At 41.1% G+C, this 27,889-nt stretch overlaps 2 protein-coding genes across 4 annotated transcripts in view; one reads left to right on the top strand and one right to left on the bottom strand.

Annotated features, from left to right (window-relative positions):
* The window catches only part of LOC117503964 (synapsin-3-like), a 139,445-nt gene that overhangs the window by 71,296 nt on the left and 40,260 nt on the right, over window positions 1–27,889 (top strand). The window lies entirely within an intron of this gene.
* On the bottom strand, window positions 81–20,744 carry LOC117503965 (metalloproteinase inhibitor 3-like). Of its 2 annotated transcripts, XR_004558700.1 has the most exons (6): window positions 20,481–20,744; window positions 10,001–10,083; window positions 7,686–7,797; window positions 5,174–5,295; window positions 2,278–2,981; window positions 81–2,222 (listed from the first exon to the last, which is right to left on the bottom strand). XR_004558700.1 is itself a non-coding variant. In XM_034163291.1 (5 exons), exons 1-5 carry the CDS (start codon window positions 20,599–20,601, stop codon window positions 2,784–2,786), a joined length of 636 nt encoding a protein of 211 aa, XP_034019182.1. In that variant the 5' UTR covers window positions 20,602–20,744; the 3' UTR covers window positions 81–2,783. The 2 variants fall into 2 exon arrangements, 1 of the variants encoding a protein (XP_034019182.1); XM_034163291.1 differs by having other exon boundaries at window positions 81–2,981.

The following is a 27,889-nucleotide window of genomic DNA, read 5'->3' as shown; positions in this document are numbered from 1 at the left end:
ACACAGTCGTTTGACAGCTTACTTGATTGTTTTTTTTTTTCTTAAATACGCTCAAGATGAAACGTGACCAAGTTTTTCTGTGTTAAGCAGGCAGCTTATTTACATTGACATGAACCACAAATAGAGCGACACAGAAACGCCACAGCTGGAGAAATGAGCCTCATCCCCACACGTGAAGACAAGAAAATTGTTTTGTACAGTGTTTTTTTTTAATACATAAAACAGAGTTCTGGATGAAATCTGTAATGAAAATTAAGGTGTTTTCTACACAAGACCAACAGATCTACTGCAATATATGCTGTTGCAGTGATGACTAGTTATGCAAAAAAAAAAGGGATATTTGTTGAATGTTTAAAATGTCATATTACAGTATTACAGTACAGTGTGATTTAGGGTACCTTATAAGAGCATGATTGGAAATTGACACAAACAACAAAACATGTTCTCAGCCAGAAAAAAAAAAACTTTTATTTATTTTTTGGCACCGAAGAGCAAAAACACTGTGTAAAATGTCCGCTGTTGGCTTTGAGTAAACACTTCTGTGTGCTCAGTGATGCCTGTGTGTTACTGCTGCAAAAATAATTATCGTCCCGCATGTGATAGAAAACGACTGAACCGGCCGTGGCTTCCTTTTGAGGCAAATCTGTGTCTGTTAATGGAATGAGCTCAAGATGGGGCACAGGTTGGTGGGGGTACAGGAATAGGTGAAGACGAATTCATTTAGTGACAATAGTCTTGTTTCAAATAGTTAAATACAAAAAAAGATTGAATGTACACTTAGAAAATAACTCATTTGCTGAAACCTCTGCTTGAACTTTAATTGGCGTACCATTGGGGGGAAATGTAGTTTATTTATTTTTTTTAAAGAAGTACCATAAAATTTTTACTTCTGCCAGAAAGAACTCATAGGTCTAATACCAATAATCTCCCTTCACCCTACCACTTCACCCTTACCCTTCCTTTGGCACGAATAAGTGGTAGGGCGAAGGGAGAGTACTGGAACTGGGCCAAAGACAGGACAAATGTTGAGTCAGTGCTTCAGTGTCAACATGCTTTTTCATTCTGGACGGTGACAAAGTTATCAAAATGTAGGTTTTTTTTAATTACCTTTTAACAATATACCAAGCAATTACGGTGTTGCTCCAATAAATTAAAGTACTGCAGAGGTTTCAAGTAAACAATAGTTCATTTCTGTAGCTTATGTTATATACACCAAAAAATAACGATCACCAAGTCACCCCTGTCTTGGCACTGTAACGGACACTTTTTTCCTGATATTCATCAGTGCTCAAATAGGTGTGTCTTTTTATGTACAGTAACTGCTAATCAAGTTATACTTCAAACATTCAGGGAATCAGCCATCCATATAGACGTGTGGTACAGTATGAACATAAGATAATACATGTTTACTTCACTCTGAATATAATTATTAAAAATATTTGCAATATTTTCTTTGTAGACAAAATATGAAGTACATTTATCAGGGATTATACCATATTTGGGGACTCACATCTAGATTCTCCACTTTTTCCATGTTGATGTAGCAGATACATTAGCTTTGTATCACTAACGTATTCCATTGTAGGGTTTGGCTGATCTGCATTTTCCATGTTATGATTAAGGGTTTGGTCACACGATAATCTTATTTCACTTAAATATAATTCTATCAGTGTACAAACTGAATCACATAATCTATAAATGATCTTTGATGTGAATTTGACATGCAATCACAACCCATCTTAACAGTACTGATACCAGACTAGCAAACAAGCTAGTGTTGTCATACTCAATTTCAAAAATTCTGCTCTGCCATTGATTATAGATTGATATATCTTGCAGTTAACTGTAAGACAGCCAGATTGCAGATACATTCCCTTCATGTAATTATTTCAACTGCGCCAGAGCTAGCAAACAAACCATCTAGTCTTACCCAGTCAATACAGTAGCTCACAATTTCTGCTAGCTTGGCTAGCTAGCATGAAACTGATTCAAAAATTAGTTTAACTGCAAATTTGAGAGCAAATATTGAATAGAATAATTTAGTCTTGTAGTTCACGCCCATTCAAATACATCACCTGGACTAAATTCATGTTCCTAATTTGTAGTGTGACCATCAAATAACTTCAAGAATCTTTGATGTAGAAAGGGAACACAAGTATGACTTTTATTGCCTCCATGCAGAAAATTGCCTTTAACATACAGCAGGTACTGCAGGGTGCTTACTACTACTACTACTACTACTACTACTACTACTACTACTACTAATACTACTACTACTACTAATATGAAGAAGAATCAGTTACTTCTCTGGGCCGTGCAATACTGCATTTTAAAGCAGGTGTTCTGTTGGATCTCATTGCTCTGATAGCTAGCTTATTGATGACTCAAATTGTGTTAACAACAGGCCACCGTACAAATGCTTGGAAATTATTGCTACTGAAGTTGCAGTTACCCCGGCTCCTCAGTAGATGTCATACTTCTTAGTGGCCCCTTAAATTTCTTTATTGCCTTATCACCCTACAGAAAGTTTGGGGGCCAAGACTCACTCATGGAAAAATATACAGAAACCAAGCTGTTGGGGATCTGGACAACAGGAAATGATATCATTTTATATCAGAAGTGCTACGAAACCGGCACAGTCAATGATTTTTATGTTTTGTGCCCCCTTTTAAAAGAGCGGTCCACTAAGCCATTCAGCCTTAAGAGTCTTAATTCTCTACAAATAATGGGGGAAGGGGTGGAGTCATGGAGGTGGCAGTTGTTTTGGGCAGGGTGCATTTGGTTCAGGGGTCTGTGGCGTTAATGGTGGTTTTGTCACGGGTGGTCAGGCCCCGGTACCAGCTGCAGTAACCCTCCTTCTGCTGGATGCAGGCATAGTGCCGGGACTGGTAGCCGGGATATCCGAAGTGGGAAAGCATGTCCGTCCATAGGCACTCATTCTTTGAAGTCACGAAGCAGGGCAGGTAGTGGCATGGCTTAATCTACAGAGACAGAAGCAGAACTAAGCATGTGCCATGAAGCAGCAAACAAAAAAAACAAAACAAAAAAAAAAAAAACACTAGTGCAGACTCACAGTTTTACATCTTGAAACTTGGTAAACTTGGCTTTGGGGTTTTTAAGATTGATTGATGATGTTGCAACAGTGAGTCTACAGACTAGTTCATGCAAAGGTCACAGTAGACTCAAACTTAAATCTTAAGTGAAGAGAGTCAACGATGTCTTTGGAGCAGCAAAGAGTGAACATGCATTTGAAACTTGCTTACATTGAGCTTTCAGTCTACGGGAGCAGATCAGATGTGGGCTTTTTGCTTTTTAAAGCAGCTTTTGAAATTCAGGGCAAAATGTGCTCTGCATTTTCAGATTAATAAATAAGGCTTTATGCTGTGGAATGTTAAATGAGCCCAAATCTGGCCTTTAAAAAAGGAAAAAAAAAAAAAACTAAAAAAACCCACAAGATTAATTGCATTTTGTGCTCTTGTGCCACGTCTGTGCGTCACCCCCCAGGTGCTCAAACAAAAACATCTATACGCATCGCGAACTGACAGGAAGATCCACTCAGAGGTGATACAAACGGAAATGCTGCTTTTAGTCACAACAAAACTGAGCAATCAGCTGCATATTGGATCGGAGGCGAGCTGCACTTATCTGGATCCAAATGAGTCGACGGATTCAATTAGCAAGTTAAAACGGTGCTCCAGCCGTCATTTTGCTATTCAGTGCCGAGGAGTTACGTGCTCTGATTTTCAGCGTTATTTCCTGGTATGAGTGGGTTTTAATGATGTGTGAAGAGGAACGTCATGCTCGCAGTGCGGTGAAGGAATACAGCGGGTGTTCTGTAAGTGCCACAGTGTTTGTGGCAGGCTCTGCTCAGTCACTGTCACATTGGTTGATCGATGGCCTGAATGCCTCTGAGCCGCTGCCACGGATCAAATGAAGACTGTTTGCCGTTTGGAACAAAGTGTACTGGTGGGAGACGAAAGCATTAGCAGGAATCCAAGACGATATTTATGATGCGTGTACAAGTTTTCATGAAACTTGCCAAATCGTTTTGCCTAATCTGGAATGCGTCAACAACAAAGGTTCTTAAGTCATCCAAGTAGCACAAACTGTGTGTAGATGATGACTCCAAAGCAGCTGGCGTTCTTATTTAGTCGTTTTGCCAGTTGTCCAAGTGACTTCAGTGTTTTGTTGTTTTAAGCAATAAAACATCTCGAAGACTAAACAATAGTTAGACTATTGGGCAAACACGTTATCCTGGAATATATATAAATATATATTTTGAAGGTTTGGACAAAAGGATGGAACCTGTTGTCATTAAATGATAGACTGACCAGATAGAATGTTTTACAAGTTGATATTGACCCTATTTGGAACTCACATTAAAAGGGGTGATGCCAAGACTGCATCACGCCTCCCCAATCGACATCTCCTTTATCATTTTTGGTTAATAGTTCAGGACAGTATGACCCAAGTTTGAACAATGTTTTTGGGACTTGTTCAGGTAGGCTTTGACACTCCATAATCGGGGAGTCAATTGGTCAGTCAGTGGTTATTTGATGTCTGCATTAACAACTGAGCTTTAAAAATAAAATAAAATGAAAAAAAATCCCTTTACTCATCATATTTTGTGGGTAGATCCAGATAAAAGGTGGAGCTAAGAGTTTTAAACATTTTGAGACAGAGCATATTAATAATGAGCAGATGCTAAAAAGGTTGGAGCTAACCTGGAAAACAAACTATGAATTCCTGGGGCAGACTTGACAAACAGGGCAGTGTCGTGCCATTTTTCTTTGGGCCCATTTGTTGGCTTTCCAAGATGTTCAGTAGGATTCCTAATAGACTGCAGATCAGGTGACAATGTTCTCCGTACCATTCAACATGCACTCGTTAATAAGATCAGACTAATACTTACATTTGGGTCTTAAAAGGACCATATTGAGTCATTTCTGTTATGTACTTTTAATTTAAAATGTGGTTGGGGTTTCATTTTAAACATCTTCAAAGTGCCATGTTTCTCTATCTGAGCTCATGCATGTATAATAGGAGCCCTTCAAGAGGAGAGGCAGCGCTTTCTGCCACCTGTCCTGGGCTTCTTCTTCAGGCGTCCACCTCCGGTGCTCCGCAACCCCCTGCCCTCCTTGTAGTCACTGAGCAGCACTTGGTTTCCACTCACCCTGCAGGTGCAGCCCAGCTGGTAGCGGTGGTTGAAGCCTTTCTTCTGAGCAAGTGAGAGGTGCTCCCATCTACCGTTGAAGTTGCACAGGCCTGTGTAGACTTTGCCATCGTACACTCGCCCTGAGGAACACAATAGAAGTGGAGATATTAAGTTAGGCTATCCTGTCATATGGCAAAGCTAAGTAGTTTTTTTAGATTGCCCCCATAGCCCCACATTGCACAGCTGTTTATGGTGTCGGCATTCTAACTCAGACTGCAAAGTTTAACCCAATACCAAACAAAAAATGGGCTCTAGGTTGAAAAATCCTTGAGTGCCCCCAAATAGCGCAGGTTTTTTAAGACCTAACAAAAAGGATCAATTTAAAATACATTCCTATTATAATTATCAATATTTCCAGATGTGTTTGATGAATTACACTCTGCATTAAAAAAAGAAAAAAGCTAACTGTGTTAGCCTTAGCACATGCAGTCACTATAATTCCTGATGACGCCAGCTCAAGATAAGGCTAACCACCAATGTCACTGTTACTGTGAACCGCAGTTAGTGTCACCCACATTTATTATTACCATCTTCTCATGTTTTCTTTAATACAGTTTGTCGTGAGTCAGATGTGCCATGGCAACATACCACAGTCCACTATAAATAGCCGCATACCACACAGTTAAAAATCGGAGCAATTCCGGAAAACTTTCATCACTGGACAGGATAATATGAAGCCATTCCTCAAGTCAACAATCGCGACAGAAAACCCTTATTAAACCAACTCCCCTATTCCTGCATGTCCAAACATTAGCAGACGTTTATTTTTAGTGCCGGTCCGTACAGCTTAGCGACTTGTGGGACAGGTGTGCCGCGGCAGCCTGCTAGTGCTCGGGAACATTGTGATTTGTCACCATGTATTGCATTCACCATGTTGTCAGCACATGGGAATTTGACAACTCACAAGGTATGTGGGCGTTCGATCCCCCCGAACCTACCACTCAGGCTGCAGCCCTGCATTGGGATTACTGGGGTTTTTCACAGCCATAGTACATAGTGTTGAGTGTGTGACATGCTCCTAAAATACTAATCAGGGTGAAGGTACTTGAGGCTTGATCAAGTGAGCGCGCCTGTCGCAGGCCCTTTAAAACGTTTCAACTGCTTTAATGTCAACACCTTGAGACGGGCAAGAGAGGTTGGTGATGTCACTCTGGTACTGACTGGGTAAACACAGCCACCGTAGCCTAGCGACATCATTCATTTGCACTGTGGGGTGCAGTTCCAGTATTTACAGGTCGGGACAACAACGGTTATATATATATGCCTAGCGCCGCGGGATCCAAAGTAAACTGGACCTCTGTTGGAAATGCCAACTCGTTAAATGCTTCTGCTGGTGAGCACCAGCCACTTCCTGCTAGCTGTTAATTACAAGTTGTGAAAGAGAGAACTGCTTTCTGCCGTTTCTACCCCGAGGAGCCAAGGGAAGCAGATGCAACATTAAAGGCGGTGTTGCTTCCTCATGCGGTGATGAAGCTGTTAAACTGTGAGGAAAGTTGGGTCAAACGGCTGGTTAAAGACAATATCACGCCGCTGTTTTGACAACAAACACCATGAAGACATTTTTGTTTTGATCTATCAACAGAAGGCATGTATGTTATGAACTCCCAGCATTCTGGTCTCAAACATATCCTCAGAACACTTCGTGAATAGCAAAGGTAATGGTCTCTAACTATGACATCTGTGAAGGAGGTCTTCAGTAACTTCAGCAGTCAAATGAGATTGTGATGTTATTTCTGCCAACTTCATCAGACATGTTATGTTCCAAGCAAATGCCTTTGTGAGACTTCCTACTATACAACGCTTGGTACCTCCACATAGTGGGTCAGCTCCAGCGCCACACCCATCACACTAGAGAACAACCTTGGGTCTTGGACAACAGGTCGATCCTCACCTCTGGAAAGTAGCCATCTGCTTCAGCCAGGTGAAACGTAGGTGTCCCCTGGACCTTCTCTAACCACTGGGGTCCTCAACACAAGCAACTATGTGCTAGATGATGCCTAGAGAAACTTGCTATATGGTTAAAATGTTGTAGCTAGTGTTCTCTCATAAGGGATACTACTCATCTTAGTCTCCCTAAGTAACTGTTGGTTTGACAGAAAGTCATTCCAGCAGCATCCGAGGATCCTCCGAAGAGCACGAGTACCAAAGACATCCGCAGTAAGATAGGAAGCACCAGCATCCTACAGACTTGGACCTTCATTCTATTGCAAATGTATCAGCATCACTAATCAGCTCCGTCTAACAACATCATGACTCCAATGAGATCTTCTCAGACATCTCGCAGTCTCAAAGACAGAGGGCCCAGAGACATGAATGTCACTGCAAGTTCAACACTTTCACCACATACAGATACACTTCTGGTGGAAGATCAGTTTAAGATAAGTTATACATATGCAGGTATAAAGTAACATTCAAAGACTTATAAGAAAGTAAATACAACTGGCAAAACTGGTGACAAAAACTCACTTACCTGTGATCAGGTAATGGTACTTGTTGATGTCAAACTTGACGCCACACAAACTCTCCGAAGCGTCTGTGTAAATGTGCTGCACATGCTGGATTTTGTCGAATCCTTTGTACATCTGCAAGACACAGACCAAAAATGGGCTATTAAATTCCTGGATTGAAGCACTGCTTCCTTTGCTTGACCTCTGCACATAAATGGTCAGGAATAAACAGTACACCAGCTTTATCAGATGACATTCCCTAAAGAAGTCTTCGTGGGAGAAGAGGTTTTAGCCTAGACCCTTAACGAAGTTACCAATTACGTCATTACGCTGCCCTTCAACTCTGATGCCATTTTGGCAAAGTCGCCGCTGAACTGTGTATCACAACTCCTCCTGTATAGTTAAAGTATGCAGAGCCAAGAAGTCGGCGCTTTTTCTAATTTGTTTGTCTGGGACCAACAGGAAACCCCTGTTTAGACATGCCACTTCCAGAAAAGCAGAACAAAATGTTTTCAGTCCAAAACTGTGGAGTCCTGGGAACACATAATGCCTCACAGGATTTGTTGAAATTTAAACGGAACTGTTAGCAACATAATCGAGCAGACCGTTTTATATGCGGTAATAAATCATCAAAAAAGTACCTAATAATCCTTTCACTGGTGGCTGCTATGTATCACTATTGAGGATGTGTAATGCTTTTGTTAGAAACAGTCCTGTTGTAGGGCATGACAGTATTGAAATGTTTACAGTCCAGGTGAAGAGTTTGGTTGAGCTGTAATGCCTGTAAGCCTGTTAATCCTTCACTTTGGCTCCTGTCTGTTCAGCAGGCCGAAGTCAGCATCTGTTGGAAATATGCAGCGTTATGCAAGAATGTAGAGGAAGTGACCAGTGGGCTTTCACGCAAACTAAACCATAATGCTGCTCAGCCATGAGAGGGTGACGTGGGTGGAGGGACAGTATTGTAACTAAAGTATCCCTGCAACATTCAGTGAATATTAAAAGTTTTTCTGCACTTTTAAAGCTACAGTGTGTAGGATTTATAATCAGGGTTAGGGTTAGCAGGAATGGAATATAGCATTCATTAGTGTGTAATCACCTGCAACAGTGATTCAGTGTGTTTTTATAAGTTTAGAATGAGCCCTTCATATCTGCATGGGAGCGGCCCCCCTCATGGAGGCCGCCATGTTGCACCCCTATGTTCTTACCGCAGCCCAAAAGGAACATACTTACTCCACCTATCTCATTTTGCAAAAGAAGAGTGAAGGAAAAAGAAGATGAATCAGTCCAGTCTGCAGGTTGCTAGTGCAGGCTAACAAGTCTGAGAACTCTCATTTTTCTGTAAGGGAGCGTCATACTTACTGCTAATCACAAGAGAAGGCAAGGAGGCATGAATCACATCACAAAAGAAAGTAAACAATACTGTGACTGGTAACACCACTATGGAATCTGCGACCTCACCATGAAAGAACACTAAAATCTCACACTGTAGCTTTACAGAAGAGTATGCAGTTTAAAAAAAAAGTTCATTTTTGATGCTTTGAGTGCAACAACCAAGAGATTAAGGATATCTATACAAATGAGTCAATTTTATCACCCTTATGCTATTATAGTCAGGTCCATAAGTAATCAGTAATTTTGACAAGATGTGCCTGTTGTGTAGAGTGTTGGCTTAAATTCAAGGGAGTTTAATATATCATTAACCATTTTGGAGTTGTAGCTATTTTTATGCACAGTGCCTCAGATTTTAGAGGCATTAAGAATTTTTGTTCATACAAATCATCACTTTTACAGCCTGTTTTCTTTACACAAATCAGGGGAGGCATCAAGTTTCCAAGTCAAGAAGTTAATTCACATCTTTCATTAAGAATTACAAACAGTATGGTACTGCATGGTATATCTGTCTGGAGTAGGCAGTTTTCAAAAACTGAGTTTCCATTAAATAAAGAGACAAGTGTGGGGTGTGGGAAGCCATCAAGGCAACACTGATGGCGTTACCATCTTCTGTGGATGTGAGTAGAGAAAGTGTGCGCAGTGCAACTATCAGTCACAACTTCATGATGGAGTGAAACGGAAGCATTTTCATACAAGAAAACATTCAGTCTCAGCTTGTGGCTCCAAAGTGCCTTCTGTCAAAGTGTATAACTGAAATTTCACCTTTTTTAAGAAAATCCTTCCCCGTGTCACTCCACAATAAACAAACAGCGAGACGGTTGTAAAAGCACCCCAATGATTTTCTTCTGTTTCTGGGATAAGAACGACTTTACCCAACAGTGCCACGTGCAGCACTGGCATGAAAAACAGCATGATGTCAGAGGTCAGACAGGACACCTTCTCTCACCTTCATTTGCTTGACCGTGTAGCGCATCGTTCCAAACGGTCCATCTCTCAGGGGCTTCTTGCCCACCACTTTAGCACGAATCACTGAGGGAAACAGAGAGGTGATTAGCTGCTTTGAGCAACTAGTTAAATGTATTATAACAACAATAAAAAAATCCCACTGCTTCAAGCAGCAGGCCACATTTACAGTCCCCCAGTAAACACCATTTCAAGACCAGGTTGGCACCACAGTTAATCTGTTTATCCGATTTTCTGCACTGGTGATTTTCATTAAAGGAGATAATTTGAGGAAAAAAACATTTAAAGGACTCTACAGTTTGACAGACAAGAGTCCTGATTGTACACCTGTGTGCATGAGAAAACCAAAGTCCAATCTGTCTGAGTTTAAACCATTCAGATAGTTTTAGAGTTTTATATACGTGTGTGTGTGTGTGGGGGGGGGGGGGTTTGCAGAGTTTGTTTTCCATGTTTACACAGACTCCACTCGTATATCACGAGGGAGATCTTGTCTGTGTACAGGGCCCTCATGTAAATGTCAGCAGGGTGAAAGCACTTTGTGGTGGCTTTGATTTGTTTGCTTTCACTCATGTAGGAGTAGGTGGGCTTATTGTGAACGGCCGGCGAGTGGGTGGTGTATGAGTGAAGGATAATAGGAGCTTGTGAATTGATGCTAACCAGAGCCGTGGGCCCAGCGTGACTGTTCAGTCCTCTGTGAAGTTCACCTGCTGCTCACATCCAGCCAACCACAGACACAACTAACACTGCCCATGTTTATCTTCTTCCAGAGGAATTTCCTTCCCGCATTCTTTGGAGGACACATTCCCCAAAATGAAGAAAAGAAAATTAGATGCTTTTGTTCTTTTCAACAGGGGAAAGACGTCAGGCATGTACTATGTTCTGCTTGGTCTGTACTGTATTGGTCTGGATGTACGACTTGTAGGAAGGGGTGTAGAAATAAAAAATTTTAAGTTATGGCCCTAAATGTATTTTGGCCACCAAGACCCTAATTTAAGCTGGCAATTTAATCCAATGATTTGCTTCCCACTGACACTCCAGGACAGTTTGTATTGAGTTGCATAGAAACATGCAGAAATTCAGTGCCATGATTTACTTGATTTGATGTCATAACCGCTACAATCATTGCGCATACATGAGTGCAATTACCCTCCATTCAAAGTAAAATGATTGTAGTTCGAACCATGGAAAGTGGTTTATGATAAGTATGAAGTTATTCATAAAAAGGGACGCTTTACTTATTCACAGAATGCAGGACAGAACTGCAAAGACCAGCACAGAAAGTTAAAGCTTTACAGTGAAATAATGTCACTGTTTCAACAAAAAAAATTCTCTAAAACGATAAGCCAAATTTAGAGTTCAAGCCTACAGTTTTTACTTCACTTTAAGTGGTGTTTAATGGATTTGATTGTGTTGATTAATATGGAAAAGTACTTTTGATTTTATTTGGAATGCGTTATTTAAACTGAAGAACCAAAATACAAACTTCCCATCATGCTCTGCTTCTTCTCAATCATTAATCCATTTAAATTATTACAACCCTGCCTGCCATTAACATTTTGAGATCTCACTCTTGCTCTATTAATCTGTGAACTAATTTTGAGCATTATTGCCAGATATGAGCTCTGACACACTTTAGTCAGTGTGCTTGTAGATGAACACAACGTCATTGTTGAGAAGGTCTAGAAGAAGGATGCATTCACCACCAGCCACACTTTAAATACACTTTAGTCACCCAAAAACCTTACTTCCTGCACTGCCCTAACCTCAAAACGGACCCTGCAGATGGCCAAATGTTTGATAGGTCACAAGTCGGCTGATTCAAATGAAGTCCATCCAGATAGGACACACTTGTTGGTCGGGCGCTACTAATTAGCCAGTGACAGCGACGTCACCAGAAGGAAATGTGTGAAAGGCCTCAGCTGTTCCACAGACAGATAATTTAGTGTCGTTCCTCTCTGTCACCTCTTGACCTCTGCACAGTTTGCCAGTTATATTTACTCACAGCCGCGTTTTCATGCACTGCCTGGTCACGTCAAAAAGTCAATATTTTGAGTGTTTGCCTAACCTGAAGTGGGCTAAAGCAACGCATAAAGATCACATCACATAATACAGTCTCACATCAGCCCATTTAAAAACGGGGGGGAGGTATGGACATAGTATTGTGGAGAAAAGAGGTCTTTCAATTTGTTCTGGTTTGACACTTTCACCAAAGTGGCACAATGTGGATGGTTGATTCAAGGAAGTCATTGAAAGTTTGGTTCTAATTCTTGATCCAGGACAATGGCAAACGCAGACACTCTGACTCCTCACTCATAATAGATGATATAAATATAATCAGTCAAATCACTTTCAGGCTTTTAGCTTTTTATGTGAAGCAATTAACCTAGCTAGCAAGCTAGTTATTCTACCACAGTGGATACAATGACTCGCCAAGCTTGGACAAATGGCCTATAGCCAGTTTGCAGAAGTGGGACGAAGTCACCATCAAGTAAGTCACTCTTAAGTCATGAATCAGCAAGTCCCAAGTCAAGTCTGAAATCATAACATAATCATGACCACCAATGGTTTGCAAGCAGATTTGAGACGTGACTTGAGACTTGCAGATTGATGACTTGAGAATGACTTCATCCCACCTCTGCCAGTTTGAACACAAGTTTGCGCTTCTTTGTGACGAAATAAGTCATTCTAGCAACATGTTATCACTGGGTAGATTTGGGGTGCTGCCAAGATGTGATTTTACTGCAAATTTAGCCTTGCAGTTGTGATGCAACGTATAGCCATGGAATGACTAGACTAGCTTAATGTCAATAATGAACCTGTCAGACAAGGTTGTGTGTATTGATTGCTAAATGATTCATCACCCTTAGCTGGATAGAAAGTGTAACAGTTGCTCTCGAGGTTAAATTAACAGCACTTACACTCTTGTTTTGCAAGCCTCTGTCATGCAGTAACATAATCTGCAAAAAGGTATTACATGCAATATTTGGAGTGGGAGTTTTGTTTGTCATTTGTGATAAGAGAATTAACTATGGACTGACAAAAGCAGAATAAAAAAGGAAACTGTTCTCACCGCATATCTTGCATAAACTAGAGGATTGCACAACCATGAATACACATTGTAAATCTTAAGGTGCGCATGTAATTTAGTTGAACACTTATTTCAGCCTATGTATAATGTGGCAAATTGCAAGCATGACAAGAATAACATTCCTCTTTTGTTTTTATGTGTGAGAGAGCTGGGGAAAGGAAGCGAGACACAGGGTGGGTGACACTGATTTTATTATGCAGAAAGAGGTCCAAGTTTGAGGTGTCGAGTGGGAAGAAGAGGAATTCTCCGGATGACACACTACCACGCTCAAAAATAAACAATGAAACTCAATCGCTGCTTTGCGCCAGATCGAAAACACTGGAACAAGAAGCCTATAATGTCCACCGACGGCAGGCAGAAATTTGACTTGTCATTTGTTTTTGTTGTGCAGCACGAGCTTGTTTATCATTACTGCTACTGTGGCCTGCTGCAGATATTTAGATTAAAGCTGCAGTGTGAAGGATTTAGTGTCATTTAGTGGTGCGATTGCAGATTGCACTGTACTTTTGCCAGTCACGATATTTCCATTCAAGTTGGTGCTTCTTTTGCATAGGGGATTTACTGTTTACGCTTATTTTTCTGATTGTCACATGATTACATAATATTTAGCATTCATAACAAATAAAATAAGCATTTCTTCTCTTACTGGAACATACGAGGGCTGTCAATAAAGTATAGGTCCTTTTTATTTTTTCAAAAACTATATGGATTTCATTCATATGTTTTTACGTCAGACATGCTTGAACCCTCGTGCGCATGCGTGAGTTTTTCCACGCCTGTCGGTGACGTCATTCGCCTGTGAGCACTCATTGTGGGAGGAGTCGTCCCTCGTCGGAATTCCTTTGTCTGAGAAGTTGCTGAGAGACTGGCGCTTTGTTTGATCAAATTTTTTTCTAAACCTGTGAGACACATCGAAGTGGACACGGTTCGAAAAATTAAACTGGTTTTCGGTGAAAATTTTAACGGGTGATGAGAGATTTTGAGGTGATACTGTCGCTTTAAGGACTTCCCACGGAGCGAGACGTCGTGCAGCGCTCTCAGGCGTCGTCGTCAGCCTGTTTCAAGCTGAAAACCTCCACATTTCAGGCTCTATTGATCCAGGACGTCGTGAGAGAACAGAGAAGTTTCAGAAGAAGTCGGTTTCAGCATTTTATCCGGATATTCCACTGTTAAAGGAGATTTTTTAATGAAAGACATGCGGACGGGTCCGCGCGTCGGGACGCAGCCGGCGTGGTGCGGCGGCACAGGAAAAACACCTCCGTGTTGATAACCATTTGTAAAAGCCAGGCGGCTTTTGATGGCTTTCAGTGGAGTGAGTATATGAGAAATTGTTTAACAGCTGGACATGTTCCAACTTGTCCTTAAGGCTTCCAACGGAGGTGTTTTTCCTGTGGCGGAGCGTTGCAGCGGCTGCGAGCCGACGCTGCAATCCGCCCGCACGTCTTTCATTAAAAAAATCAGTGGAATATCCGGATAAAATGCTGAAACCGACTTCTTCTGAAACTTCTCTGTTCTCTCACGACGTCCTGGATCAATAGAGCCTGAAATGTGGAGGTTTTCAGCTTGAAACAGGCTGACGACGGCGCCTGGGAGTGCTGCGCGACGTCTCGCACCGTGGGAAGTCCTTAAAGCGACAGTATCACCTCAAAATCTCTCATCAGCCGTTAAAATTTTCACCGAAAACCAGCTTAATTTTTCGAACCGTGTCCACTTCGATGTGCCTCACAGGTTTAGAAAAAATTTTGATCAAACAAAGCGCCAGTCTCTCAGCAACTTCTCAGACAAAGGAATTCCGACGAGGGACGACTCCTCCCACAAGGAGTGCTCACAGGCGAATGACGTCACCGACAGGTGTGGAAAAACTCACGCATGCGCACGAGGGTTCAAGCATGTCTGACGTAAAAACATATGAATGAAATCCATATAGTTTTTGAAAAAAATAAAAAGGACCTATACTTTATTGACAGACCTCGTATAACCTTCCCCTTTCTGTTGACTGTGTTTTGACATTATAGAGTGCAACACATCACTAAGCGCTTGTGAAACGTCAGTTCTGGTAAAGTTGTTGTGAGGTCAATACTTAATGTTTTCTTCTAAAGTGAACAAAAACAGAGGACACAATCATTGGTTGTTGCTTGTGTACTCTTAGGTGCTGTAATGTTGGCCTCCGGTTCGAGACTATAAATCCTGGAACGCTATTGTCTTCAGAGATTGGAGGGAAGGGCTTGGAGTTTGGCTCAGTTTCAGAATTATATAGAATCCAGCACTTATGAAATCTTGTCATATTTTAACTCCCTGTTGGGAGCGCTGCAGCTAGCTGATGCAAGCTTGCAGCAGAACTGATCACCTGCTGACCTGCAGATCTACAGGCACAAGTTATCTAGCTGAGGGAGTAGCAATTGCACTGAACTCTACATAACTCATTAGTAGAAGGAGTACCAGGGGACTGCAGCCACAATAAGCTCCTGGCCGTGTAAAACTCCAAACCTGCAGTGCTACAGTTGCTTAACAAAGTGCCTTTATGCACTAAAAACAAACCCAAAGTAGGGAAGAATCAGTTTTACTCAGTTCCTGGTCCTCAGTCCCAAACACAGCATAAACCCATATTACAATAATCCTCAGCAACTGACCTGGTTGATGGTACCAGCATGTACAGGTTTGCTCGTGGCACTCCGTGCACTGAGACAGACCAATATTAAAGCTCAGGGTCAAACCTCAATGCCAGACCTCTAATCTTGGGCTTGGAGAGCTTAGGGAAAAACAAGTGCTGCTCATTTAGCCCTGAGAACAGACGACTTCAACCCAGCCAAGTAGGTCTCCAAACACTCAGATCAGGGCCTGGTGTTCAGGTATGCAGCGAGGAAGCTGACAGTGTTTTTTTTAACACCGTTTAGCTGAACACACTCTGTGTCAACGAGGAGTGCTCGCTAACATTTTGCAGCTACATTAACAACAACAAAACCAAAGTTAGCGTAGCAGCACTAATATCAGAGCAGTATCAAACAGACTTACACAAGAAATGTTAAGTCTTTAAAAATGTCCTGATCTGTTTGAAAAACAAATGGCATGTATTACTGGCTGCGTCCAAATGTTCTCACCAAGTTTTGTGAAAATCTGTTGTGCAAGCCTGATAAGAATCTTGCAAACTGACAGGGCGGCAACAAAGAATTGATAATATTTAAGTATTTAAAAAACCTACCTGTCTATGGACAGCATTATACATTAGTTTAGTTGGTGATATTGTATGTAATGTTGTAAAAAGTTCTATCTTGCCTTAGAAGACAAAAGAAAGTGTATGTAATAATGGATAATCCACATCCAAATCCCCATCAACACCAAAACAGAATGAGTTTTTCCTCTTCAAAAGGTTGATTCCACAACGAAAGCCAAAGCATTTTCGGTCTGTGTGAGTTGAACCTCAACCAAAACCTACACTGATATTCTAGCACCTCTTGCACTGGTAGACCTACTCTTAAATACACCCACTTAAATTGGTCAAATGAAGACAGTCAACACCATTTCCTAACCTTCAGCCTAACTGTGATGCACCCAGTGGAGTCCCTGTGGGTGTTTGTTGGTTGGAGCCAAGAAAACAAGAGCAGCAATGCTTTGAACTCGGTTATGGGTCTTAAATTGGGAAGAGTTCGGCCTGTTGCCTTTGATGTTGACAGTTAAAATTACAGGTTTTCTCCATCATAGCATTAGCATTCCAACACCATACTTTTTGTTGCCACTTTGTACTTTACTAGATTTGGTGAGAAAAGTAGACCATAAATGTAGGGCTGAAACAATTAGTCGAGTAACTCGAATAATTCGATTACAAAAAATGTTCAAGGCAAATTCTGTGCCTCGAAGCTTCGTTTAACATTGTAGTACATATGCCAGGCCTGTGTGTGGCGCTGCAACATCTGCAGAAAAAAAAAACAGAAGACTGGAGCATAACAGCTAATGAAATTAGCAACGATAGCTACCGCTTTCCATTGTGACACACAGAGTAAAATAAAGCCTTTTAAGAGAAAGATCGTCCACACTGATCATCTGAAATAGAGTTCCTGTGCATTTAAAGCGAAGCAGTGTGTTTGTCTATTTTTAAAAAACACACGGTCTGCTCTACGTGGGGAGGGACTATTGACCTAGGGACTAGTGGCTGGCTGCTGTCTCTCTCTGCCCAGTGTGAGGGGCTCTCAGAACGGGCGAGTCACAGCTCTATCCCCAGCTACATTGACAAACAGCAGAAGTCCACTTTTTCTTCTGTGTTTCCCTCAGACTCGCACTGAGTGTTTGACTTTTTAATTTTTGCTTTTTTGGGCAACACACAACAATTCACAAACATGGTAACTTAAATAAAATAATAATAAAAAAAAAAACTGACTGCGAGGCTGCATGTTCAACCTCCAGCTGAAATGCAGAGAAAGAGGGATAAAAAAAAAAAATAAATCACGCAGGGACCCAGTCCATCAACCTTTATATATATATATATATATATATATATATATAAAAAACTTAAATGGTTAAATTTTACAAGTTGGAGAAAACGAAACAGAAAGCCACATCCCATCGCCATTTCAGCAAAATGCCAACACTTTGGTGCAGTGACATTGTGCCGTTGCTTAGGGAGAGCACTGGACTATTGATGTTGTTTAAAAACACAGAAGTACTTTTTATCCGATTACTCGATTAATCGGCAGAATAATCGATAGAATACTCGATTACTAAAATAATCGATAGCTGCAGCCCTACATAAATGTTTCACAGCTGTCATAACTTTATATGTAACTCTACTCAAATTCGACAGGATAGCATAAGGTCACAACATGGGTGACCTTTGTGTTTTAAGAGGCCTGATGTCTAAGGGAAGCTGCGAGCATTCAGATGCACCTTGAGCTAAGCCTGGGCCTTGGAAATGGGATTTGTGCGGCTCATAAGTGGTCGGTGCCCCTATGAAATCAATCCAGAGATTCAGAGCGAGCAGGTCTCAGCCAGTGCCAACACCGTGAGCTATCTGAAGAACCTTGTAAGGCATGGCATGGCTGTTTCAGTCCAACCAGGTCACTTGGCTGAAGACTCACCCTCAGGCCTGATCCCCTTCACTGATTTAGAATCTCAGTCATGTGGCGTTTACACACAGCTATGTCCTATTTCACTTGTCACCTCCTAACAAAGTGTGATCTTCAGAGGACTGAACGTGGTTCCCCTAATTTTGGACCATCAAACATATAATAGTTGAGTCCTCCATACTTTGCCAAAAGAAGCTTCCCCTTTCCAGCTATAATGGAGAATATTTCAGTCCAACCTTACACACCACAAATTAAATTGCATTTTGAAAGTATGCTTTATTGCTCATGGCTGGGTGAAGGTCAGCCTGTGAGGTATTGCAAGCTTTTGTTTGTGTGTTCCACTATATCTCGAAACTGTTGAAAATGGTCAGTGAAAGTCCAAACTATGGTCCAAGTTATTAGTAGTAGTTTAAAATTGCAGTTATGTGAATGCATGTCCTGTAGTCCTCACCCACATGAGCTACAGCTCCTATTTTGTTTGCAGACAGATGTGCGCCTGTCGTCAATGTGTTGGCAATTCCAAGAGGATTATATTCTAAATCAGAAGTATTATTATGTAGTATTAAAGTAGTATTATTATGGTCTTAATACCAACGGCAGTGGCTTCACGTGCAATACATAAAACTGGAAACACAAATTTGATGTTGCTGTGTAAAAAAATAAATTATAATTTGCATATAATTTGCAGTTTTGTCCAAAAATTGCACCAAACAAACATCTGAAACAGCCATCAATATGTCCACAGTTATGCCACACTTTTTTTTTTTCTTTTTTTTTTTTTAAGTGTTCTGCTTTTTCTGATGTCTTGGTCAAATTTGAGGATACAGTTTTGAAAAGTAATATTTCTTCCATCGTTAATCAAACACCACATTAAACTACAATTAAAATGAGCTGACTGTCGAATGTTTTTGTCAGATTCACATCTGGGCTGACTAACAGAAGATCTTTTGCTTTTTCCATCATCTCAGTTATGAGGCTTTGCTGGTTTTCAGTTTGATTTAGAAAATATAGGATTATTAACAGAGTGTGAGGTCTGCATGGGGAAATACCGTGCGAAAAACACAGAGGTCTGATATCCCCGTACAGACCGAGCAAACGAGGTTATTAATTTATTATATGGCTATTATATATGGCTATTATATATATATAAGACACGCAAACTGACAGTATCGCCTGAATATGCTGCTAACGGTGTTGAGCTTGTTCGCTTTCTTCACCTCCATGAAGAACTTGCTAACAGATGGTACGATCATTAGCTTTCAATCCATGTGTTTTTTTCCAATGCTGTTTAGATATTTATGGAGTACGTTCATGTCCAACTTGGTTATTCTAATCGTGTTCTTAGCTTCCTGGTTTATAACAAAAATACGCGTTGTGGACCGATTGCCATGGAAACTGATCCCATATGGGAAAATATCTGACGGGTAATCAGCCAATCAGAGCACGCGTAGCATCGCAACCATATAATAAACATGGCTATTAGACGTCCTGTGAGAAATTTGCATTGCTTTATCGTTTACATACAAAGTCAAATGAAAAATAAGAGATTAATCTCATTTCATCCGGGTCACAGTGTCAGCAAACCAAGCAGCTCTCCACACTTCCCCATTTTCAGCCAAGTCCTCTAACTCTTCCTGGTGGGATCCCAAAGCCTTCCCAAGCCAGCTGGGAATGCCTTAGTTGCAGCTCTAATACAGTGCAGGTTTATGTATGTATTGCTTTAGAAACTATAGGATTTCTCTAAGACTCACATTCCACGTTAAACATGCAGTGACTGTGTGTGAACTGTTTACATGGAAATCCCAGTGTGCTAATGAAATCAGTGATGCAGCATAAGCATGCTTTTGTGGATGATGTCATAAAGCTTTCATATCATTGACTGATCTTTGTCCCCATGTCCATAGTGTGCAAGCTTGTTGTCCTCAACATTTTCTTGTGGATGTAAATGTAAAGCATGTAATCTGAGGGCAGACTGAATTCCCAAACCTCTCTCAGGAACCACCACTACTACATACAGGTGGTTGGTGTCTCCAGGAACTCATAAAATTCACTTTTTATTTGATCGGAGCAAAGTCATTTAGCAAGAGTTAACGGTCTGGTAGAGTAACGGCCAATATTTGTAGTCTCATTCACAGACTGAACACTGAGCACAGGTGCTATATTTATTACCTTTAAATGAAAATGGGGGGGAAAAAAGTGGCAGCTCCTCTGGAGGAGCAACACCACATTAAAGAATGAGTGAGTGTCAGTGTGGGGAAGGACATAAAGAGCAGGTTGTTGAGTTGAGGACAGACAGCGTGGTTGTTTTAATGACTCACCGATGTCAGAGTTGCAGTAGGCGTCCTGCGGGTGCGTCCGTATGCACGAGCAGCCCTCCGCGAGCTGCTGAACGTGCAGGCTGCTGAAGACGAACAGCAGGCTGAGCACGCGCCAGTACATGTCTCCAAACCGTGTCACAGTCTGCTCTGATAAACGCTGCGGTACAAACACCAACAACAGAAAGGAGGAGTGAGGAGGGGAAAACAAACTCCAAAGAAGCTCTGGCTCTGGCTCTGCGTCGCTCGAGCGTCCACTGACTGCCGACAGGCGCGCTGCCGCATTTAATATAGCGCGCGAGCCACTCACGTCACGAGCCGCCCCCCTCCACCTCTGCAAAGCACTGAAGCAGCAGCAGCCAATCATCGTTTAGCATTAGTTCTGTAGAAAATAATGGGTCAGTTTAATCAATAAAATTACATCATTTACTTATTTATTTAGATTAATAAAATAATTGGTGAAACATATAACTAAACTTGTCGCTTTAGCCTCTAGAATACACAGATGATAGATGGATAAATGATGGATAAGTGGATAGATAAGTTGGCAAATGAAGAGATGAATTGAAGGATTGATAGATCGATGGATGATGAATTGATATGTGTGGATAGATGCATGCTGGATAAATGGAACATTGATGGATGCCTGATGGATAAATTGGTAGATGGATACATAAGACTGTAGATGGTTAGATGGAAGAATGGATCGGTAGATGGTACGTTTATGGATAGATGGATGATTGATAAATGGTACATGGATAGATGGATGATTAATGATTAATAAATTGGTAGATGATAGATAAGTCTGTGGATAAATGAGTGATAGATAAATGGTACATGGCTGGATGGATGATGATGGATAAATTGGTAGATGAATAGATAAGTCTGAAGATAAATCAATCAATCAATCAATTTTATTTATATAGCGCCAAATCACAACAAACAGTTGCCCCAAGGTGCTTTATATTGTAAGGCAAGGCCATACAATAATTACGTAAAAACCCCAACGGTCAAAACGACCCCCTGTGAGCAAGCACTTGGCGACAGTGGGAAGGAAAAACTCCCTTTTAACAGGAAGAAACCTCCAGCAGAACCAGGCTCAGGGAGGGGCAGTCTTCTGCTGGGACTGGTTGGGGCTGAGGGAGAGAACCAGGAAAAAGACATGCTGTGGAGGGGAGCAGAGATCAATCACTAATGATTAAATGCAGAGTGGTGCATACAGAGCAAAAAGAGAAAGAAACACTCAGTGCATCATTGGAACCCCCAGCAGTCTAAGTCTATAGCAGCATAACTAAGGGATGGTTCAGGGTAACCTGATCCAGCCCTAACTATAAGCTTTAGCAAAAAGGAAAGTTTTAAGCCTAATTTTAAAAGTAGAGAGGGTGTCTGTCTCCCTGATCTGAATTGGGAGCTGGTTCCAGAGGAGAGGAGCCTGAAAGCTGAAGCCTCTGCCTCCCATTCTACTCTTACAAACCCTAGGAACTACAAGTAAGCCTGCAGTCTGAGAGCGAAGTGCTCTATTGGGGTGATATGGTACTATGAGGTCCCTAAGATAAGATGGGACCTGATTATTCAAAACCTTATAAGTAAGAAGAAGAATTTTAAATTCTATTCTGGAATTAACAGGAAGCCAATGAAGAGAGGCCAATATGGGTGAGATATGCTCTCTCCTTCTAGTCCTCGTTAGTACTCTAGCTGCAGCATTTTGAATTAACTGAAGGCTTTTCAGGGAACTTTTAGGACAACCTGATAATAATGAATTACAATAGTAAAAAGCCTGTGGTACATAGCCAACTAATAAAGATAGATTGATCAGATCGAAGCATTAATTAACGGTAGGGTTTCCTTGAGCAGCCTGTTAGGAATGGGGTCTAATAGACATGTTGATGGTTTGGATGAAGTAACTAATGAAAAAATAAATAAATAAATAAATAAATTTCTGTTCAAAATGTTTTTAGTTCTCTGTGATTTAGTCGTTTAGTGGCCCCAATATCCATAACATCCATGAGATATTGCTTATGTACTGCACTGGGATCAACTGAGCAAGTTTATACTCCTCACATAAAGCTAAATTTGTGTTTGTTTGTTTGTTTATTTATTTATTTATTTATTTATTTATTTATTTATTTATTTATTCATTCATTCATTCATTCATTCCTAGGTGTGTGCCCTGTAAAATTCAGTGAGTGGATAAATGTATGGATGTATAGACAGATGAGTTAATTCTTTCTAGTTTAACATGATAACTCAAAAACAATAATTGCTTTCATCTTGTAACTCCTAAAGTTAAAAGGGCAGATAATGAGGACAAAGATCTTGAAATCTGGTTAATTTTGGTTCACCAAATTAATTTAAAAAGCCACCTTATTTTACCTGTGTAATTTTCTGTATATGTGTCTGCCACCTGCTGGATGGCTAGAGGATGCTGAACTGATGATGGATTAGGAGCAGGTGTAGCCAGTGAGAGATGTAGTAAATGAAAGAAGTAATCTGTTACTTTTTCATTGTTTCACAGCAGTTACATTCCAGCACTCTAAATAACACAATGATAACTCTACACAACACTGTGGAAAGGATTATTTTTTTTCTGAATGCTGCCTAAGCAGACACTTCTTCCTTCTCTCTGTCTCTCTCAACACTGTCGTGGATGTTTTTTCATACTTTCATTCACTCTTGACATTCTGTCAGTACGTAAAAAATATTTGTTCAGCTGTGTGTACAGGCGCATTACATCGACACCTTTCTGCTTACTGTTCTGCAGATAAGAACATGAATAACAGGACATTAACAGAGTCGGAATTCATCATCATCATCATCATTTAAATGTTTTTACTGAGGGCCTGATCAGGCTGGATGGCACCAACAAGGAAACCAGGTTTCGAGAGGAAACGCATCGAGGTGCCGTTAGACGTTGATAGCGATTGGTTAGATATTATTTCAGCCTCCAACCTGACGTCCGAGCATACGTTCCGGCGTTTGACACAAGCTCGGAATGTGTGACATTGATTAACATTTTATATGTCCAAGTGAGGTGGTGAAAACAGGGAATGCCTCAAGCCACATGTTATTAAATCATCAGCGACAGCAGCGAGTGAAAGAAACAAACCTATTAGGAAGTGTCATTAGTTCTTACACAGTTTTACATAGACATTAAAACACAGTTAAAATATTTTTTTAAAAGGAGCTGTCAGATATTACAGATTTGTGTTAATGCTGGTCAGTGTTGTGAGGTATGTGAGGTATGAGTGTTGTGCAAATCAAACAAGCATTTGTTTCTGACATTATTTTAATATCGCAGTAGTTTCAGTATTGTGACACCTTTGGGAACATATTTCTGCTTATTACACGGATGAACTATTTGATTGGTATAATTTTATCAGAATCTTTGGACTCCAGGCAGAGGTGTAGGAAGTGGGATGCAACAGGGGGGCATGTTCTCCCTCGGCCTCCGCATTTACACCCACTTTTTTCCTCCTCATTTTCACACTGTGCATGCCATTTTCTGCTTTTCACATTTAGGGAATAACCCTGTTGTATCTGATGATTTGCGGATGTTCATGCTGGAATTTACGGTCGCAAATTGGATATACCGGCAACGCGTTAGCAGAGCCGATAAAACTGATATTTGCTACTGTAATCCAGCATGAACGTTTGCAAATTATCAGACACAACAGGGTTATTCCCATTCTAATCCAATTTCATCATTTGCACGGTTTATTTTTCTGTAAGTAATTTGATCGGCGAATCGCTGTGAAAGGGTGTGGTTGGCTTGTCAAAGCTAACCGTAGCAACAGCATCTTCAAACTGGAAATTCTGTGAGCAGACCCATAGCTTTCTCCATCTCGTCAGCTGCATTAAGTTAAATCCACGTTAAATCCATCAATCAGTCCAGTTAAATCCATTAAATCCACTTATTTTGGCATCGTCATCGCGGTGCCACTTTCTCTCACTCTCAGCTGAGAGCGCCATTATTGACACCTATGCAACAACACAGTCAGGGCACAGTGTTATACATCAAAAGTGAAACGGTGGAATATTTTGCCTCCATCTACTTGATATTTTATGGTCTGAAATCTCACACAATTAAACAGTCCGATTTGCGGAACAAATGTAATTGGATTAGAATTTGTAATTTATTCCAAGACTTCCAACAATCCTTCAGAAAAATGTCACTTATCAGTCAAACTCAGTTCACATTTCTTCTGTTTTGTTTGTTTTTTGTTTTTCATTTGAAGGATCCGCCTCTCTTAAACAAACACATTAGAATTTCCCAACATAGAAAGTCTTTGATGCTAACACAAGCCATTTTTGAACCAACAAGACTTCTTGTATCTAAAACCTTCTGCTCCACTTTTATTGTCAAAAATAGGACCAGATTGAGAGGGAGAGAAAAACTACCCGGGACGCTTTGGTCATGATGTCCATTAAGTCGGTTAACATTCTCTAAGACTGATGCAGCACAAAATGCATTTCATCTGATAAGTCTAAGTATGGAAAATGATGTTTTCTCAGGCTCACTGAATTCCAGGGCGAGCAGGCGACACCGGAGGTACCAGAGGTCTTTAAGACTTTGAGGATCTGTGTTTACAAAAGACAACAGAGCACTGAGTCAGAGGAAATACTTTCTGTACGACTGACACGCCGCTAAAGAACCACAGGAAGAGGCCAAATGAAAAGATAACACAGCCGGGGGCCGACGTCCCCCGAGGAACACTACCCAGCCCTGACTCACCCGTCCACGCTGCTCGGCCCACGTGTCCTTCCCGTCAAGTTGAACAAGACGAGTCTTGTCATACGAGTGAAAACTAATTGGATGTCTCCTGGTTGTAAAAATGTTGTGAGATGATTTGGTGAAGGAACATTGTCCTGATTCATTGGTTGTTGCGATGACTTGGAGAACATATACTGAAGTCTGAATCCACGATGTGGAACACTGTAACCACAGCAGTAATGAACTGTTCTTACTTCTGGCTTGAAGACATAACAAATATCTGGATGGGAAAACACATGATGGAGCATCTCAGAAACATTTTTTAAGAAAGTGAGCGATAAAGAGCCCCATCTTGACTTGGGCAACATCAGATCCTTTATAGCTGAAGCAGAGTTTTATGTTATTACATATTTGGACTGAATTCACTCATCTTCAACCGCTTATCCAGGACTGGGTTGTGGGGGTAACAGCTCCAGCAGGGGATTCCAAATTTTTCCCGAGCCACATTAACCACCTTTGAGTCAGGGGATACTGAGGCGTTCCCAGGCCAGTGTAGAGATATAATCTCTCCACCTAGTCCTGGGTTTTCCCCAGGGTCTCCTCCCAGCTGGACGTGCCTGGACAGCCCAGTCTCATGTTTTTTTTCGTGCTCCTGTCACGAAATGAGTCAAATTTTTGTGACAGGGTTTTTTTTAACTCACTATGACTAAACCTACTCCTACCCCCAACCCTAACCTTAACCATAACCTAACCCTACTCCTTCCCCCCACCTTAACCATATCCACCCCAACCCCCCAGCTTCACTTTTAATTTCGTGCAGCCATCACGGAATGAATTAGAATGAATTCCTGCTGCCATGATGAAAATGAGGCGCTTTTCGTCACAATATCACGAACCAATAGATTAATATATATTTCGTGCTGCTGTATCACGACTTGCCGTGAGACCTGGTTGGCCTGGAACACCTCCATAGAGTCTGAAAATGTGAACCAGAACCCGACTCTATAGAGGGGCCATCTACTTGCAATTGCATGAACAAAAAAATATCATTCCTCTCAGTGCTGCTTAGGGCTGGGTATCGAGAACCGGTTCTTTTTGGGTATCGTTAAGAAATGATTTGATCCACCGATGTCAATAGTCTTTTTGCTTAACGATTCCGTTATCGGTCCTTCAGAGCGGCCGTTGTTTTTGAGGGTGTTTGTCGGGAAAATGATCATTCCTCCACGTTGATTACAGACCCTGCAGCCGGTCTGTAATCAACTGTTTCTGCAGCGCGACTCCACTTTGAAGCATGAACCAATGAAGAAATGCTTTGATTTGCTGGCTCATTGGTGCTTTGATTCGCTGCTCTTCAGAAGCGACAACTCCGCATCTTAACACCTGTCAAAGCCATTAAAATATGTCAGTCGTGAGCCACTTTTGTGTGGATTAAAGTCACTAACTGGGACTCTTGTCTTGTTGCGGTCAAAAATTGAGAATCATCCCCATTCCGTTGGCACAGCTCCAAATGCGGCGCCGCTCTCTGCTGAGACAGAGTCCGGTCGGAATTAATAACTTCAAAAGGAATTGCTGCTTTAAATAAAATGACACCTCTTTCCAAACGTTGTAATACAGACAATAAACTGCAATCAATCAAAAAGTTTTTTTTCTCCCCAAATGAGACATCCTTCATTCTTTATTAATTACATCCTGATGTGCAGCACAGCCAGCTGCAAGAGTTCAGTTCTGATTTATGGAAAGACCTTCATGCCAGTAATGTCTGAAAGGGTTAAAATGTTGTTGACATAAAAAACCTGTAAAGCCTACTTTTAGTACACAGAGAATTCACAAGAGGTATCAATAAGGGAATCGATAAGGAATCGGATCGATAAGCGGAATCGATAATGGTATTGATTATTGATAAAATCTTATCAATACCCATTCCTAGTGCTACTTTCATTTCTCAGTAAAGGGTGAAAATTGGCATGGAAATGATTTTTCTCTGGCTGGTATGTGATGTCAGAAGCTCAGTCAATGAGACGGGGTGAAGTCAACATCAGTGAGGGAGTGCCCCCACTATTTAAATGTCAGGAATAGGAATTAAATGCCTTCTTAATCTTAGTATTTCACTATCACCTTAGTATTTGTTTCTGTTTTTCTTGTTGCTGACAAATTATACCTTATTTGTTGTCTTTCTGCCACCTGATTCTGTTTTTATTATTTATTGATATTTGTATTGTCAACTGTGTTGGTAGCATGGCCCAGCAGAGGATTGCCCTTTTGAGTCTGGTCTGCTTGAGGTTTCTTCATCAAATCATCAGAGGGAATTTTTCCTTACCACTGTCGCCTGTATGCTTGCTCTAGGGGTTGGTAAGGTTAGATCTTACTTGTGTGAAGCATCTTGAGGCAACTTTGTTGTGATTTGGCGCTATATAAATGAAATGAATTGAAATTAAATTGAATGAATCTGGATCTGAGGGACGGAGCTTCTGTGGTCTCATTCATTCCAGCCAGAATACACAAGTGCTGTCAGAAGTTAGTGCTGAAGTGACATTTATGCTAAGTCATGTATTCCCGTCACCTTTTGGCATGGCCTCTGCTCATTTGTAACTATGGTTGAGGTAGTAACAAGAATAGGAGGAGGTACCACTGCTGATTACTGGAAAACCGAAAAATTCTGGTGGAGTCTAGTCAAGTCTGGCAGGTACCATGCAATGGAAAA

Source organism: Thalassophryne amazonica, chromosome 22 (genome assembly GCF_902500255.1).
Source record: "Thalassophryne amazonica chromosome 22, fThaAma1.1, whole genome shotgun sequence".
Taxonomy (NCBI): domain Eukaryota; kingdom Metazoa; phylum Chordata; class Actinopteri; order Batrachoidiformes; family Batrachoididae; genus Thalassophryne; species Thalassophryne amazonica.
This window is presented reverse-complemented; position numbering and strand designations above follow the sequence as displayed.